General features: G+C 41.9%; 1 protein-coding gene across 3 annotated transcripts in view; it reads left to right on the forward strand.

The window, feature by feature from the left end:
• LRRK2 (leucine rich repeat kinase 2) overlaps nucleotides 1-19,726 on the forward strand; it is a 1,446,345-nt gene that overhangs the window by 1,066,328 nt on the left and 360,291 nt on the right. For all 3 annotated transcript variants that reach the window (XM_069229760.1, XM_069229761.1, XM_069229762.1), the window contains 2 exons: nucleotides 13,974-14,134; nucleotides 15,238-15,408. In XM_069229760.1, the coding sequence (XP_069085861.1) occupies nucleotides 13,974-14,134; nucleotides 15,238-15,408 (332 nt within the window). The remainder of the gene's footprint in view (nucleotides 1-13,973; nucleotides 14,135-15,237; nucleotides 15,409-19,726) is intronic.

Raw genomic sequence — 19,726 nt, forward strand, 5'->3', positions numbered from 1 at the left:
TTTTAAGTACCCCAGGGCTGGAGCTTTTCTTCTACAGCTGGGGCTGTTGCGCCCCATAGGGGTTATGTTTGTTGTTGCAGTTTTGGTGGCCTGAAAGGCCTAAAGTGGTTAAGCACCCTCTGTGGGCAGGTTTATGGTTGTAATGCAATGTAATTTCAATGTGATGCCCTTTAGTGGCTGCTTTTGTAATAGCAGTTTTATTTCTGAAATTGTATAAAAATACATGAACACATGTTTTGATTATCATAAGTGCATTATTGGTTTCACATTATGATACTGTTTATTGTGCACAGTGTATATGTTTTATTAGCATCCATAAGTCCATTTCCCCAGGTTTATTATTTTTGATAATTGCATTTATGTACAGGATGTTGATTTAACCTGTGATATGCTGCTCTTGAACCTTGACAAAACCAATAGATTCACTTGATACATTTGTGTTTTCCCTTTAGGGGGTCAAAAGAGATTATACAAAGTCAAACATGGTATTGTCCTCCTGCCAATGTACATATTTGTGAATTATTGCGTAGTACTTAGTAGTGTGTGCCCAATAAATGCACTTCTCCTTTTTCTAAAGAGAAAGTACTGACTGGACAATAATTTATTGAGAGTTATTATTGTGTACCAATGAATGCTGATTACTAGCCCACACCACCTTCCCTGAGTAGGCCTTGGACTGATCTGCCTTGCTGCCTTGAGAGAGTCAATGGCTACAATGGGGTGCTTACATGCCAGTAAGCGGAAATTGTGGACTTATTACTTGCACAGGCCACAAACATAATACCCCAATGCCCAACAGTTTTTATTTCAACAACTGTATTATCTGCCTCAGTACATGAATAATAACCCCACAGAGTATAATTAAAATCTTTCTTGTTCATTTTGCTAGCAGCAAGAATAAAATGAACAGTTCTAGAATGTTCCTACCATCCTACTACCAAAGCGCTACTTCTATATGCTACACCATAAAAGGATCGAAATGAAAACTTACCGCAAGAGTTTCTTTGGGTCCTCTGCACTGCATACTTGTTCACAGCAGATCAACTGTGTTTGTTAGACTTTAGCCGATAAGAGGGTGTGCCTTCAGAAGGAAAACACACTATCAGGCTCAGCTCATGTCTACTCTGAATCAACTTGTGGCCTAAGAGTCAATGTTCCAGTAGTTTGGTGGGACCTTTCATGATAACCTGGTGCACAGGCCTCTTCTCCTTATTATTACATTCCTGGGAGTTGTATGGGATATTGGCCACTGGCTTTTGCCTTGTATTGAAAGATCAGTAGGAAATTTTCCAAACTTCTAGCTGGAACCAGTCTAAACCTGGAGTGTGAAAATGTATCCACTCAGACAACATGTTTACCTTGCACATCTATTGTTGGACCTTGAGATGTAGTTATCGAGGTGTTTGGATCAGGCTTGTAATGCCTGAAGTTATAACAAATCAGTATTTAGATGAAAATGATACTTTCACAGTTCTGCAAAAGATAACAACATGCTCACTGTGGAGAGCAGGCATGCTAAATTAACATTCTAAAAATGAAGTCTGACAGCCGGGTTCATGACAGGAGGGCATTGAGGTTTCTAAACACTTAACTTACCTTAACAGGTACCTTTCGGATAACTCCTGGCTGCTCATTACAGAGTTGCCTAGATGTTTCAGTCCTAAAATCCCATGGTGGAGTTTGCTAACATTGAAATTGTTGGATGAGATTTTCTGGGGCCATGTTAAAGACTACTCCTCTCAGTTCTTCCGAGGCAATCAGTGTTTCACTGCCAGCATGGCAGTGCAATGGAAAACCAATAAAGTGGCATTGAGAGGAGAGTCCATAGCCTGCGTATTTGAAGCAGAAAAACAACTGACACTGACTGGACTGGAACGCATACAGGCACAGTCAGTCACAGACATCCAGCGAATAACTAAGGAGAAGCAACTGGTGGGGAAGGTATGGTCTAGGTTGGCAAAATACACCCACACAAAGTACAGTCAGAGGCTGTTTCTCGAGGGAGACAAGTGGCAAGTGTCATGGTTGCTGAGAAGAGACCAGCCACCTTCGCAAACTTTGCACCTAAAGGGTGGAGGGAAGATGGCATAGATATCATAGCTAGGGATCTTATTCATACTGCATGCTCAGAATACTTACAAAGTGGATTTCCTTAGGCCCACACAACCTTGAAGGATACGCTGAGTCACTTCCTACTGAAAGAGAATTTGACTAGATTGACTGCCAAATAATGACAGACACTGCAGAGATATCTGGAGGTAGTTGAACTATCACATGTTGCCCTCTCAACTACTAGTGTGGCTCTTGGGATTTTTCACTAAGGCACGAGAAAGGGGAGTCATACCTTTGACTATGAGGGAGGAGGTGATGGTAGTGCTCTCCAAGGAGAGAAGAGACCCTACCAATCTAACCTCCTGTACACCATTGCCTATGTTGAATAGGAAAGTGAAATTACAATGGAAAGTTTTAGGCAATAGAATGCTTGGGATGTTTGGATCACTGATACAACCTGATCAAATGGGTTTTATACCATGGAGGAGTACAGTCTTTAATATTAGGAGTTTGAACCTTATTCTTCCCTTTTTGGAGAACTCTTAGGAATATTTTGGAGTGACAGTCCTGGTTTGGGAACATGCGTTTGATACAGTAGGATGGCAGTACATGTGGGCAGTCGTACGTGCGCAGGATTTTGTCCTAACTATATTCAGTCAGAGCAGATACCATACACTGATGCCATGACCAGGGTGCGCACTGTGGGCAATGGTTCCGACGCATTGCATTTAGACAGGGGGAATAAATAGGGATTCCCCCCTCCTCTCTATTGTTTGCAATAGCGATTAAGCAGTTGGCCTGCTGGCTGCGAGCACAGCTTGAGCTGCGGTGCATCCAACTCTCTAGTGTGACCCATATTGTATCAATGTATGTGGATGATGCCCTAGTACTGAGGTCTGTTACCCTCTTATTAGACATTTGGAAGAGTTTGTGATAATGTCTGAGCTGCCTGCTAACAAAGCTAAGACACAGTTAATTTTCTCTTAGTGGGTTGGGGCAAGCAGGAGTAGACCTCTCCCAGGAGGTACGATTACAGTGGGAAGGGGGCAAGCTTCGATATTTCGGAGTAATTCGGTACCTGTTAGCACACTATGATGTCAATGTTGGCCAACTACTTGGTGGCTTGGACAGTTCATTTGATTTTAGGAAAACATTGCTGCGTATATTGGTAGGCAAGACGTTATTCTCCCCCCGTTTATATGTTCTTCAAATTGTAATGTGTCCAATTACAGCCTCGATGTTTTTTTTCGGCTTGATACGATGCTAAACTCCTTGCTGTGGATAGGGAAAAAGAAGCCGGGTGAAACTTGACACTCTGAAGTGCCTATGCCGTTAGTTTGTTTGACGAGAGGCCTATATGGGAGCAGTACCTCATGGCACACATGCTCGGACCACACTCCCTCCCAGAGCGCGTCATGACGGGATTGGGAATCCCTTGGGACTCTCCATATTTGATCAGACTGATGGCAGGTGTATTGCACAATGCAAAATACTGAAGAGATCGCCCTTTGTGGAGGACATGCTGCTTTGGGCCTTGCAGCCGTTTGCTACCATGCTCTCGGACATTTTCCTTTGCAAAATGGCTTGAGGGAGGTTTTGAACATGAGAGGGACTTAGTCTACAATAATATATTTATAATAGATGTATTATGTTTGAGCAAGCCCAGGAGCAATTTGGGGTGGAAACGGGACAGATTCTGCAAAATGCAAGGATGGGGCATACAGCCCGATGGTCTAGAACACTTTGCCTGAGAGACTACAGGAACATGTGGCCGTGCAGCGATTGTTCGTGCTGGCCGGATGTAAAAGTTTCATAAAACACCTACACAAGGCCATAGAGACAGATAAGGGAGCCAAATGGCTTTTGCTAAGGCCCGCTGGAATGCGGATTTCTCGGATGAATTGACAACGACTGAATGTAAGAAATGGAGCAGGCCAAATAGATGTCCCCCATTGCCAGGTTCAAACTGATTCAGTTTCAATTTTTTAGATAGAACATATCTCACACCTCAGAATTTGCCTGCCTAGGCCTTTGGCATTCAGGAGATAAAGCTGCTCTTAGCTGACTTCCTTCACATGACCTAGGCTTGTCCGCAGATCGTTCGATTCTAGGGGTAGGTGTTGGAAGCACCTTTACACATCTCAGTGCTTACGCTAGAAGGGTCCATGAAGTTGTGTTTGCTTAACATACAGAGGAAGCGAAAGTGTCACAAAATGCAAACTCGCATGGTGATGCTGATTATGGTGCTGGCAGAGCACCGGAAAGCTATACACTGGTTGTCATTAGGGTCTCTGAAGGTGTTGGTGTGGTAAAAAGATTTGCAGGAATGAGTGATCACATATAAGCAGCACATGAAACTACCCCCAAAGGGATGAAAGAGTCAACGAAAAGCTTGTTGCTTGAAGAGAGATGCTTGCAAAAATAATGCACTTCCCCGTCCACCTAGCAACAGGTCTCCTTGAGAGTATGAAGACAGGAAACTGCCAACTGGATCTGGTGCGGTGAGTGAACAATATGGGTGGATATTCATTTTAATTGTCATGATATTGAGTAATAAATACTGTAACAAATGAAAAATGTGTCCTTTTTTCTAAAGGCAGGTTCGGTTGAACATATGTTTGTTGTTTGTGTTTCATGCAATACAATGCAAATGAACAGAATTAAAAAATATATATATTTTGCAGGTGCTCTATCATTTTCTGTTTAAAACATTTAATCGCCATATTTAATAAGCACATTCACGATCTGAGGCTTTGGAAATCAAAACAGTCTGATCTTTGTTGTCTTGTTCAGCCAGTCAGGCTACATCTTGAGGTATACTCAATGAGAGCTTTCCATTTCAACAACCTAATACAACTCTGTTTGCACAATCAAAACAGAGAGGAGGGTATGAAGGTTTTGCAGTCCTTTCTGAAGCCTCGTTTTTCAAAAATGCACAAGAAATCTGAAAAACAATAATTGATTATGCAGTGCTAGTTCACCCAAACCGTGCAACAGAGTAAAAGTAGAGTTGTTTATCTGTTATGCTCTCCAGAAGTCAGGGCTGGACCGAAACCTAAAGCAGCCCTGGGAAAGTTTGTTAGACCAGCCCCCATAGGGTGCATAGTGAGCAAGACTGACCACTACAGTGGGGCTTGGGCGTGTTCTTCCACCCTCCTCCAAGAAAATGTGGGAACAAATGGCAAAACTCAGCATTCTACAACACATTTTTCATTATATATTCAATGTTATTCGATTTGGAAGCCTAGTAAATGATGACCTTATAGTGCACCAGGATAAGGCCATCTTTATTGGGGTTCTTCAATGATACTCTCACCATCACCCTCTGACAGTGCCTCTTATATCTCCGTAGCCCCTCTCTCACATGTATTTCATTTGTTTTATTGCACGTCCCTTAACAGTATAGGGTGTTGGTGCTCTTTACAACACACACATACAACGTCAATGAATCGTACGTGTGTTAATCAGTGTATATAAAATCTTGACAAAGGGGGCCACAAGGTGTAGGATTCATATGTAATCCATATTAGTAGGCATTGTTTAAGAGTACTTAATCAGGTGTCTCATTCCTTGTCACTGAATATTTTGCTGTCCACACCAGTGTTAACATCCAAAATGCCATAATTGACGTGCAAGCCAAAGTCAGATTCAAAAATAGTTTTTCCTGTTACCAGGGGAGACTTTCTCACCAAAGGGTCATTTTGGTAGTGATGACTGGAATGTGAATTTTGTTGCCTTTTAGCACCTCTGCACTGATCACAAAGTAGAGAAGGGAGAAGATTGTAGTAAAGTGGCAGCCGCTTGAGGATGGAGTTGGTCTGGACACTTCCTGACATAGTGTGGTAAATGAGGTAGTGCCAACCGTGTGTTCTTATTTACTGCTAATCATGAATAGTTATCTTCAGAAGGACATCTTCCACATAAGGGTTAAAAACCTCTGCAACCTACTAGGTTGACATCTATATCAAAGTTACTGTTATTTTGTTTAATATATTTTCAGAAAGAAAGAGCCTTTTCCGTTTTGCTGAGGCATTTGATAATCAGTGAGCAGACCAGTGGGCCAAAATTTGTTACCTGGGATCTCAGTAGCAGTGCCCTCAATGGGCTATCCTTCTTGAGACATAACCTGGATTGACTCCCTAGTGTTTTTTTGACAGATTAAAGGGGGTAGCATTATCCATTCTGCAAAATGTCCAAGGTAATGAATGTGATGGCTAAAATGTCTTTGTATAATTTCTCTGGTTTTAAAATCTGAGAACATGGAATTGCTAGTTGCTGAGTGATAGTCCTAGTGGCAGTCTGTGTACTAGGTAATCAAACATGTCTGAGGCAGAGTCATTGTGTCAGTCATTAGTTAATATAGAGCTTTCCAAAGATATTCTACTGTCTGGTCTTGACTCTTGATTTTATGTTGTATGGGTCCCCACTTGACGCAGACAACAATGGTAGGGGGAGATGTCAATTGTGTGTCAGACACGATCTTAGACAGATCTCATCCACCACTAGAGGCCTCCCCTATACACAGGACAGCCAAGAACTTCACAGACTGGCAGAAGAACTGGGGACTGATTGACACATGGAGGCATCTCCACCTGTGGGAAAGAGACTACTCGTTCTACTAGCCTATGCACGACTTGCACGTCCGAATGGACGCAATCTTAACCTCCCCAGACGTGAATAACACTGTACGCAATGCAGAATATTTATGCCGCACAGTATCGGATCATAATCCGCTGCTACTTACCATAGATTGGCGGAGAGACCGCCCCCAATCTCAAACTGGCGAATGAACGTAGAAGCACTAGAGGACAGCACCCACTGACAGGCCATAAGAGAAGCAATCAAGGAGTTTTTCACACATAACACAGGCTCGACCTCCTCACGAATGCATGAATGGGAAGTGTTCAAGGTGACAATAAGGGGACAATGTATAGCAGAAACGCAGGGAGTGCAACAGGCAATAGAGGGGGAAATCGACAAGCATGAGAAAGCACTGAGAACTCTGAAGCGAAATAGACCAGACAATCCAGCTCTGGCACCCCAAATATCAAAAACCAAGTATAAGATAACCAGTCCACTAGAAAAGCTCAGGCGATTTGATTACAGGAAATACATAGGCAGACAACACAGAGAGGGGGACAAAGCAGGAGCACTGCTGGCTTGGCTGGTGACACCACTGAGGCAGCAATCCCTGGTGATGAAGCTAGAGACAGCTGAGGGCAGAAAATTATACGGTCAGGGAGAGATCAATGCCAGCTTTGCTGAATACTACGAGGCACTCTATGCCTCCCCCTCTGAACCCCTAGAACCAGACCGACTGAGAAACCTGGACGATATCCAGTTTCAGACCTTAGCAGCAGAGGACCAGCAACTGTTGTGGGAGACGGTGACCTCGCGAGAGGTGACAGTGGCGGTAGAAGCAATGGCCAGAAGAAAAGTACCAGGAGCAGATGGGTTACCGGCAGAATTCTTTAAAGAGAACGTGGACCTACTAGCGCCACGGATCAGTGATATATATAGAGAGGCATGGGAGTGTGGTAGCCTGCCCAGATCTACCAATGAGGCTATAGTGGTCCCATTACCAAAACAAGATCGTCCGTCTACGGACGTAAGATCATACTGTCCATTATCAGTGCTGAATATGGATTATAAAATATTAAGCCGTATTCTAGCCACTAGACTAATGCCCCACATGGAAGCATTAATCCACCCCGACCAAACAGACTTCATACCAAATCACAATACTCCCACAAACATTAGAAGACTGATAGGAATAATGCAATCAGGTTCACCAAACCTCACCAACGCTGTGGTACTGGTGGTCGACATTGAGAAAGCAATTGATAGCCTACGTTGGGACTATCTACAAATAATAATGAACAAGATGGGTTTGGGACCAGGATTCCTGAAGTGATCTAAACTGTTATACACCTCCCCCACAGCAAGAGTCTGCACACGACATACAATCTCGAAATCACATGAACTAGGTAGGGGCGCCAGGCAAGGTTGCTCGTTATCACCACTACTGTTCGCCATTGCAGTGGAACCATTGACCTTGATGTCGAGGACAGAGAAATACTATGAGGGAATAACTATAGGGGAAAGAAAGCACCAAATTGCATTATACGCTGACGACATGATACTATTTATAAAGGACCCAAGCAGGGATCTTCCCAGGGTTATGTCCCTACTGGACTGGTTCTGGAGCGTGTCAGGACTCATATTAACTGGCAGAAATCCCACCTCTTCCCGTTGCAGAAAGGGTCCCCACAGGTCACAACCGTCCAGAACCTGGAATGGCACTCAACAAGATTCAAATATCTAGGCGTACAAATATATCATGAACTGGGAGATCTCCTAGAAGGAAATATAAACCAAACTGTTTGGGCATTAAAATCAGCCACCCAGTTCTGGAAAACATTGCCCCTCTCAGTAACCGGGCGAGTGGCCCTGACAAAAATGGTGGCACTACCCAGAATGTTATATGGCTTCACGACTTTGCCGGTAAAGATACCCAGAGCAACCTTTAGGGAAATCACTTCCGTCATTACCAGCTTTATATGGGGGGGCGGGACACCACAGACTGGCCCTGCATAAATTGCAACGGCCCACCACGGAAGGTGGATTAGCGGCCCCCGACATGGAACTATACTATCTGGCGGGACAGCTCCAGTGGCTAGCAAAGGAATGGCACAATGTAATAACGCTGGAAGCTGAAAGCCCAGGGAAAGAGGCAAAAGCAGCAGTTCTTGCGGAGATACTAATGGCTCCAGGGGGTAGGAAGGTGACAAAATCACTGGAATATCAAGTTATAAGTGCATGTTGGAAGCGTAGTCTGCAGCGAGCGCAAGTCAAGTCCCCATATACACCAAAATTCCCCCTACGATTCCTGACTTTACTCCCCAGAAGCAGCTCTATAGCAGGGATCCAGAAATTGGAGATGCACGGAATAACCATGATAGGGGACCTATATAGGAATGGAGAGCTCATGACATACACGGACATGATGACACACTGTCGGGTTCCCGCCCGGGATGTTCCCTACACATAGATCCTTAATAGCTCTGATACAGCGACACTGGAAACAGGAACTAAGGGAACCACCCACGCATGCAGGAAGCCACGCCATTTGCGCAATAGGGGGAGACAGAAAGACAATATCCACGATATACAAAACACTGCAAACAGAAGCACTGACCTCTCTAGAAACTCTAAAAACCCAATGGCAAGCAGATATCGGAGAACACATAGACGATGAACAGTGGAGTCATATCACAGCCCAAATCTACAAAGTATCTAGGAATGCCCGGTTTAAATTGATTAACATCTACATATACCGTAGAGCATACCTGAGCCCAGCCAAGCTAACATCATTGTACAAAAACACAAGCAGCGCCTGCTCCAGATGCACAGAACTAGGGGCAGACTTACTACACATGCTATGGACTTGTAGAGAACTAGCACATTACTGGGAAGAGGTAATGAAAGAAACCAAAAGGATTACAGGAAGAAAACTGGCGAGAACCCTGCAGTAACTCTACCAGGGAACTTTCCCAGACCCCACTAAAAAAAAAAAAAAAAAAAATAATCATAGACCTAGTGTTAATCTTAGGGAAAAGAGAAATCATAATGCACTAGAAAGATCCCAAAGGACCGAGGGCCCAAATGTGGAAAGACACTCTGAATAATTGGGCTGAGGCAGAAGGCGAGGCGTTACGCCTGGAGCTGACAAAAGGAGCGGGAAACACAGAGAGGGCACAGCAATGGGACACTCTGATAGATCGCATGAAACACCCAATAGACAACCCTCAGGACCACGACATTTCAACAGAGGAATCAGACTCAACTGAAAACAGTAACACGGACTAACATGTAGGTTTGCCATATGCCAGACAATAAACAACTGATAGCAAAACCCAAGATGACAGCGCCCTGAGGAACGGAGCACGGGAATTCGACCCGAACAGCTGAGGGGGAGGGGGAGGGGAAGGTAACATAAGTAAAGTTATGTAAGTATGAAACAAAACAATAAAAATACATTTAAAAAAAAAAATAGAGCGGAGAAGCGTCGCCCCACTTTAATGCCTCCAGAAATGCCCCAGTGTCAGAACATGGTGGTGCCTGCTGAGTGGCAGCAGTGGAGAGCTGCCTTTGCACTAGTTTATATTGCGCATGTCCATGTAGCCGGTCATCTTGCAACAGCCAGCCTGACATGCACACTATAAACCTATCAACCCAGCTGTCTCACAGAGCAGGCTGAGACCCTGCACAAGCCTCCAGTGTCCTCGGGATCGCCAAGAGAGGATGCTCCCTCCAATCCTGGCACTGCTCTCATGCTAGTTAACAACATTAGAGCACTGCCAGGATTGGTTAAATGAGTTGGCTGGGGCCCTGGACTTGACATCAGGAGAAGAGGACCGGAGCGAGGAGGATATGTCACCAAAAAGTATGGTGAGTATCTCTTTATTTATTTCATTTATGTATTTAATTTCACGTATGCATTTTTTCTATATTCAACCATTTGCCTACCCCTCCAATTGCCGTACTTGCCAGCTGCTACTGCTATGCTCATACCTGCCAGAAATGTCTTGCTTTCGCCTCTGGCTCTAAACATAAAGGTAACATGCAGTCAATCAAAGTAAATTTAACCAGTGGCTAAAGTTGACTACCCCACTGTCCCATGCTGTATGCTGTAGATAAACAAAACGTGAATGACAAAACACAGATCAGTGGATGAAGAGAGGTGGCCGAAAGCTCCCTTTAACTAAGTATATTATATTTTTAATTTTAGGAAAATCTACAGGTCTTGGCTAACCCTAGACCTAAAAATCGCTTTCCTTTGGAAAGTCTGAGCTAACATAACTACACAGACACTATTTCTGCCTTTGTGGAATTTATTGGTAGGGATCCATTTCTTTATTCACCCTGGGTGCTTGTCACAAAAAGAAAATAATTCACATAGCTCTTCCCCAGCATTTGGATTAAACTTTTAATTTCTTTTTTTTAAGTTCTCCAATATTTCCAAGACTTCTTTGTCAAGCTGTAACACTTGCAGTTTTCCTAGGCATACTCATGGCATTTTTTGTAACTTTTATGGTCTGGCTTGACAGTGCAGCTTGAACCTTCAGGGGCACACACAACTTTGTAATGCTATTAAAGTGTATTGGATATCTAGAAAACGTTTGGTGTTTTTCTATGGCAGCAGCACACGTGAGGAAAGCAGTCATTTACTTTCATGGGTGTTTGAGTCTGGCTTTCTACTGTTACCTGACCTTTTAACCTACATCGATATTATTCACAGATCTTTAATTTCACACAAATGCTTATCCCCACCCATGCTATGTACTGGTTGTTTTGCGGGAGTCTCTGTGTGAATGTGTATAATCACACACAAAATCATTAGTTAACGTTTTCTTTCTCCACGATAAAAATATTTCTCTTCATGGAGAAATCCCTCTTCTTCAACACCATGAACTCTTTTTGGCATGTTCCCTGCTCATTCCTATCATGAAAATTGGCTTACTCCACGCCTTAAAAGTACATTTTTAAATGTCTCAAAGGTGAGAATGGTTGGAGAAAAACGAGTGAATATCCACAAACTCACACGCCAAGGTTATTTACCCCCAGTCACTCCCTCGTCTTGGCCATCTGGGCACATTCAGAATAGATTACACTGTACTAATGTAATATCACGTGCGAGTAAATAGATTTACCTGTGTAAATCATTTTTTGTGTGTAAAGTGTGTACTTATAATGCAAAATAATCGTACATACCAATTAAATTTGCACACACAAATGGCTTTGTGAATGAGGCCTGGCATTGTGAAAATATTTATCTATAGAAAAATGATGTGAATAGTTGGACATAGGTTCTATTCTTAGTGGCTAGCTTAGTTTAAAATAGATTTTGGCACTTAAGTTTTGTACACCTGCACAGGGCACTGGGCAGCCACAAACATCATAAAATTGAGATCTGCCTGCCTGTCACTATTGCATGGCAATAAAGTTTAGTGTGATGTCAAGTGTTCCAGTGGCGAATACATTGTACCCCATAAGAAAAGATTCACCCAAGATATTCCAGTTAAGGTTGTACTAAACGTACTTTCCGAGCTTGAAAATTCTTTCAGTGGCCTTTTCCAGCCCACTCCAAAACACGTTGAGGGTGCGCATGTTTCCCCTGCTTTGTGTCAAGGTGGCTGCATTAAAATAAATCACATCAAGAGAATGGGAAAATAGAGATGCAGGACTGTCTGGTATGCTTCTATTCCTGCATTTGGAGGGATTCAGAAAATGCCTCCAGCTTCATACGTATTTATCAGGTAAGAGGTTTTGTGAACCTCAGCGAGCATGCATTTTGGAACGCGACTGAATATTACATCAGCATTATGCAGTACTATTCACGTCGCCAAATGAAGCTCAGGTCGAAAGTAAGTCTGTGTGCAAAAAACTCCTTGTTTGCTACCTGGACTTAGTACATCGGCCCCCATATTAGACATAAGACGACCTTCATGGACACATACTGTAGGTTTTGAAAAGCATTTTTTTAAGTACGTATTGATTTGTGTTTATTTTAAGTACATTGATGCAAAGTGCGAATATTCATTATTTAATTGAAGTGTTAATCTAAAGTTACAATTGGAAATTATTGCTGAAATGTACCACATACAAGATACTTAATTGTATAATTGTTTTCTTCAGATTTTAGTGCGCTTTCCTCCCTGAGGAAAACCCACCTAGGCCTGAAATGCCTTGGGGATCGGGGAAGCACAGGGTTGTAAAGCCATCTGTTAATGATGGAAATTAAGGAATCTAGGGCCAGATGTAGGAAGCGTTTTGCATGGTGCAAACAGCGAAAATCGCAGTTTGTGCCATGCAAAACGTGAATGCGATGCACATTCCCATTTTGCGAGTCAGTACCGACTCGCAAAATGGGAATGCGACTCGCAAAAGGAAGGGGTGTGCCCTTCCTATTTGCGACTCGCACCGCGATGCAGTATTGCTTTGTGACCGCGAACGCGGTCGCAAAGCAATTCACAGTTACCACCAGTGTCACACTGGTGGTAACCCATTCGCAAAAGGGAAGGGGTCCCCATGGGACCCCTTCCCCTTTGTGAATGTCGCCATTAATGTTTTTTCTAATGGACCACTGCCTACTCTGAAAAACCGAAACCAATCGTTATTTTTTTGTATTGCAACTCGTTTTCCTTTAAGGTAAACGGGCTGCAATACAAAAAAAAAAAACTGCTTTATTTAAAAAGCAGTCACAGACATGGAGGTCTGCTGTCTCCAGCAGGCCACCATCCCTGTGAGTGCAGGGACTCTCAATTGGGTCGCAAAATGCGACCCACCTCATTAATATTGAGGTGGGTCTTTGCTACCCCATTGAGATTCGCAGACGGTGTCTGAGACACCGTTCTGCATCCGATTTTGCGAATCGGAAATTGCGAGTCGCACCGACTCGCAATTTCCGATTTGCAAAATTGGATTTTACTACATCTGGCCCCTAGTGGTTAACACCTAGAAGTTGGTCACACTGTGAAGAGGAAACACTAATAAAATGAATTATTCATGAAAACTGGAACTTTTTAGTTATTTACATGGTTGGAAAAAAACTACAATAATATTGATTAATATTGATTAAGACTGGAGACTCCTCGCATTAACTGAAGTAGTGCTTAAGGGGACGCTTGGTGTTTTCTATACCTGCATATGGCATTTGACCTCCAGCTGTTTGGTAATAATAAAACATAGACAGCCATGTTCAGAAAAAAAAGTATTTCTATTTGTACAGTTGTTGCAGTGACCCTAAAGTAAGACGACACAGAATTTCAGACATAGTAGGTTTTAATTTGTAAATATTTCGTGTTTTTGCTTCATTGGTTATAAACTAATATTTGTCATTCCTTACTTTCTCACATCAGATATCTTCATTCAGCAATGATAATATACAGGGACTTAAAGCCACACAATGTACTACTCTTTACACTGTATCCCAGTTCTGCCGTAATTGCAAAGATTGCTGATTACGGCATTGCTCAGTATTGCTGTAGAATGGGAATAAAATCTTCCGAAGGCACACCAGGTGAGAATAAACAAGTCAATTACTTGAGAAAAAGAATACAGTATTAAAAATGAAAATATGCAGATATTCATATTGTTGCGTTCGGCGTTTGCACTTTTATATGAGTAGTGTTAAATACTTAGCCTACGTTGGAAAACACTCGTGGTGTTTTATAAAACAATCTGGTGTGTATAACTAATTATTGGTGCCAACATCACCTACTGAATGGTAGAATGGACTTTGAAGTTTATTTGAGAGTCACCTTTAACTATAATGTTTCCACTATGCACAGATATGTTTTTAAATATCATGTAAGATTGGTGGCTGTTTAGTAAGTCTCTCACAGACCTACTATAGCTGCTTGGAAAATATACCTCTTTAGCTATCACAGTCAGTCGCCAGTCAGCCTGGATAAATAAACATGCATCATTTGATACTAAATTTCTCAGAGCACACCCCTTGCACGGTTTCTTCTGGATCTTTCCAGCATGACCATCTTGTAATATAGTTTCTGATTTTGGAAACTCAATGACAATACATCTGAGTTTAGTGCAAACAATTTGGCACCTAATAGCAAAGTCGACATCACTGGGTTTTGCCATGGTTGTTTAGGTTGTGCTACATTGCTCCAAAATATTTTCATTTATTTTGTCATCTCTTTATTAGAAAATATTTCAATACCCTTTGTTTTAGGACTTTTTCAAAGGATTTATGTGCATGTTTTATTTTTTCTGGTCATTATTGTAATAAAATTACGTTTGTTAGTGTTTTTGATGTTCATATGTTGCACTTTAGTAACATTTTCTATTCGATCACTTAGTACTCTGCACAGTAAAAGCACTGCCACAAGGTGAAGTTTGTTTGCAATAGACTGTAAATGTAAGTGACTTAGATTTAAAAAGGTGCTTTGCAGTCGTTTTTATTGAAGCACGCTGAATGCATAGTCCTCTCTATTGGCTGTATGTAGCAGGAAACGGGTTAAAGCTCATGTAGCTTCAATGCATAACAACAGCTAGACAAATATGTATTGTTGTACATTTAACCCTATTGTCAGTACAGACCAAATGCTTTTTCACGTTAGTGTTGACATGTGTTGAACAGATTGAATATTGATTTACTTTCAGGATTTCGTGCACCAGAGGTTGCAAAAGGAAATGTAATCTATAATCAGCAGGCTGATGTGTATTCCTTTGGTTTGCTCCTGTATGACATTTTAACGAATGGATGTCGTATAGCTGAAGGTTTAAAATTCCCAAATGAGTTTGATGAATTAGCTATTCATGGAAAATTACCCGGTAAGTCAGATTTTCATAAGCATGTATTATAACATCCACATAGTGGCTCAAATGCGTTTTCCTTCCATATGTCACATCTGAAGAGGCTTTTGTAATTGAAATGCATATTGAATGAGCTCAGAAGGCAACAATTTCAATTTAACAGTTTAACAATAAATCATTCCACTCGCCTTAAAGTTTTGGAAGATTGGACTGGAATAAAAAATGGTAAAGTTGTCAGATAGTTCTCTCAGCAAATAAAAACTCTTTCTCTGTAGCCTATCCCCTCTTAAACAAGCATGTAGTAAGATTCTTTAAATCCTATGAGCTTTCAAGTCCTTACCCTTATATACTCTTCTGAAACTCTCCTACACCTTTACTCATCTTTATGTTTCTGACACTCAGCTGAGCTTGAAAGTCTCTTTGGAGAGAGAATTCCACCTGGTGCAGATCCTCATAGACTTGCAGTCTTGGATTCTGCATCAGTAACTCCGATTTAGTGCATTAAAAACAGTTTCTCAGTGATCTCTACTCCCCTCTTAGCTTCTGAAGCAATCATTTTTCAAGCCCCTTACCCGTTTTAAATCCACTTTATCCCTTATTGAATGCTCTAAATCTTTGGGCTTTATCCTGGGAAAAAATCGGAATCTTCATTCCCAACATTTTAGTCAAAGGAACACAGTATCAAGTCATACTTCTCCATGGAATAAAATCCTAGTCCAAGCAGAGGAGTTGAAATCAGAGGTTCATTCATTAGTCCTCTTGAGGCTTGATTATGATAATGTCCAACTCACAGGCCCCATTCTATGAGGGTCCTACATGCTACTGCTTGGCTAGTTTCTATAACCTCAAGATCAAAACACTTCACCACAGTCTTTATTACTCACAAATAGATGGTTTCCTCTGAAAGCCAAGAGTTTATTCAAGTAAGCCTGAATAGTTCATACATACTATGCAGCGAGGCAACTAACTTCCTAGCCCAAACACTGTATATCTTAGTAGGCTTCCTGAAGCGTGCAAATGCCCTCGGTTTTAAAACATAATCTTTCTGAAACTTAACAACATTAGGACAATCTTTCACAGTGTGTGTGCCGAAACCGAGGGCCCAAAAACTCCCTTCCTTCAATTAGCACAGATTCTACCTATCATACTAAAGAAAGGCCATACAAGCCTGCCTTTTCCTTGTAATTTTCACCTGTGATCGATTGCTGGTTGTCCTTTCATGACCATCCATACTTTACTCACCAAATATTTCTGAAATATTTATTGTTAAACATACCACTGTAATCTTAAAGGTGATTAAACTGAGTCTTATCTGTACATACTTACTCTACATCGTAACATTGTAAATTGTCTCTTTCATAGTGAAATCATATGACACTGCAATGGTTTCTGCTACCTTTTCAGGTGTGTTTGTAAAGATATGCAGTGGGCTGGTAGGCTGTTTCCAGGCTTGCCATGACCAGTATGACTAGGAAAGTGGGTAGTACATTGTTTACTGTATTTCAGAAGGAAGGTGAGGTCATCCGTTTAGCTGATCAAAATATGAATGGATAACAGTGCCTTAGGTGTTTGATTATATATCTGCATGGAGAAGATGGTTCGATAGTCAATGCGTTAAACATGCTCTGGGAAGATTCCGGTCAGTCGTTTCTGTGAGCCTGCGGACCTGTGGCACATAGTAATAAATTGGTCTCTTGAAGGGTGCAGAAGCCTTGCAGCACCAAAGGGGTGGATGGCCTAGGTCATGGCTTGGTTCTTGCCACCATCAGGCGGCTTACCCAGAACAACCTTGGTCTAAGCCCACCTTCTCTGTGCATTGGCATGTTGAAGATGAACAGCAATTGGAGATAATCCAGACCTCAAGACACCTAGCTGCAGTAATTCAATAAAACATGAAGAGCCTCGCCTTGTTCAGACTTCCAGCCCCTGTGTGTGAAATAAGACCGCACATTTTTGTTTAGATGGGTACCTCCTCCACACTTGGCTCTCAGCACAGCCACTATATCAGATTTAATGGGCAAGTACTCTATTTTATTTTCATTTATGGTGTTTTATATAGCGCAAACAAGACACTTTTGGATGTCAAAGCCCTGTTCAATAGTATATAGAAAGGTAGTTATCATATGAGCGACAAAGAACAGAAATATATATGGTAAGGGTCATGGAAGTAATAATTTCAGTGGAAAAATGGCATGGAATAATAAGACAGAAACACATAGTCACTCAGAAGAATTAGCATGGACAGGACTATTTCCGGCATCTCGGTCCTCTACAACAATTAACATGTAGGTGGTTAGGAAAAGGAAGATCGGTTCTGATCCCAGTTTCTAATGGACATAGAAGTAAAAAATAGATGGTCTAATAAGGAAAATAACTACAAAAAAATAAACAGGAGCAAATAGCATCTCAACGAATGGGTGATAAAAGAAATTCAATGTGATAAGAATCTGTTCTTTTTGGTAGAAGGATGTTGAATGGTTGGGCCTGGTCTTGGGAGGAAGAGAGTTACAGAATGTTGGTGCAATTCCAGAGAAGGCTCGCTTATAGGTTTTCTTTTTGTTGAATTTCTGGGACTTCATTAGAAGGGAGCTTGTGCTTCTCAAAGATCTATTTCCACCAGCTAGGGTTAATTTCTTGGCCAGGTAGAAAGGAGTGTTGTGGTCCACCGCTTTTTGTGTCACACAAGCAATTATGAGGTGGATCGTAGCCTCATGAGGCAGCCAAATCAGTGATTGGAGGTCAGGGGTGAAATTATCACTTTTTATTTAGCCTGTGACTAGCTGTGCCACTGGGTTCAATGTAGCCTATCAAGTTGTGAGATTTGTTTTTTAGAAGGCTCATGAGGGTAGCACTACCATAGTTTATTTTCGATATCACATGTGTTTTAACCAGTGTCTTGAGATCTGCTGTGGGAAGGAAATATTTTAGCTTCCTTAATGCATGTAGTTCAAGATGAGCCCCTCTGGAGGAGGCACTGATGTGGTTCTGCATGGAGAGGTCATTGCCCAAGATTATTCCTAGGGATTTTGCTGAGTCAATGATGTTTTGGGTAAAGTTCAAACATGTGAGATGCAGAAGCTATTCTTTGATGCTAGGAGCAATGTTGGGTGGTGAGATTAATAAGAATTCGGTTTTGAGTGTGTTAATTTTCAGGTGAAAACAAGTCAGCCACTGTTGAGTTTTTGTCAAAGTGTTATTGATGATGCTGATGTCTTTGGGTGAGGCAATTTGAATGTAGAGTTGAGTATCATCAGCATACATGTGGGAGGAGATGTGAGAGAGTTTGAGGATTTTGGTCAGGGGCTCCATGTACAGGTTAAAAAGGGATGGGGGTGGGGGAGAGTTGAGCCTTGTAGGATGCCAAGCATGACTGCCAACTGATCAGATAGGGCATGGTTGAGATCTGTTGTGTAAGAATGAGGAAAAACATTTTAACACAATACCAGAGAGACCCATCCTGTATTCTGAGATGTTCAAAGAGTCTCCCTTTTGACTGTGTCAAATACAGCTGACAGATCAAGTAGAATTAGTAAGCAGGATTAATTCTAGTTGGGTGATTGTAGAGCATCGTCAACATTGTGGACCAGGGCAGTTTCATTGCTGTGACCTGGCCTGAAAAAAGATTGTCACTGGTCGAGGAGTTGTATTGCTTGATATGGCTGCAAAGCTGTAAATGCACACATTTTTTCCAAGAGTTTGGCCAAAGTTGGAATGTTGGAAATTGGGTGATTGCTTTTAGGGTCAGACTGGTCAAAGTTGTTTTTTTATAGGTTAGGGGTAACCTGGCCACTTTTTAGGCAGTCTGGTAGGGATCCCTGAGTAGGTGAGACATTGATAATCCTGGTCCATAAGGGGAGCAGAGGAGAATGTTTTTGGTCTAATTGAGGAGTTTGGAGGGTAGGGGTTCATTGAAGTGGCTAGAGTATTTCAGAGCTGCCAATAGTTTTGAGATGTCCCTTTCATCAAAGATTTTAAGGATGGACCAAAAAGCATTGTTTTGTGATTTACAGAGAGGGCTTCTAGAGCATTCTTCCTGAATGACGGGGGTGAAATAACTGGGGGTCATAGATCGGTATGAGTTTCATTGCATTTCGAAGATCATTGCTGATTTGCTTGGTTTTCTTAGTAAGAAGGAAGCAAATGCTTAGCAACTTGGCGAAGTTTTATTGTCTGAGAAATAGGAATTGCATTTCCAATTTGTTTGGTTTTTGACAATTTCAAACAGTTTGTTGAGTCAGTTCACTGCTGTGTCAAGCTGTTGTCTTAAAAATGCTGCTTTGGAATTCCTTTTGTTGGAGCTCCTGCTCAGTCTCTGCCACAGAAGTTTGAGGTTTGT

Source organism: Pleurodeles waltl, chromosome 4_1 (genome assembly GCF_031143425.1).
Source record: "Pleurodeles waltl isolate 20211129_DDA chromosome 4_1, aPleWal1.hap1.20221129, whole genome shotgun sequence".
Classification (NCBI taxonomy): domain Eukaryota; kingdom Metazoa; phylum Chordata; class Amphibia; order Caudata; family Salamandridae; genus Pleurodeles; species Pleurodeles waltl.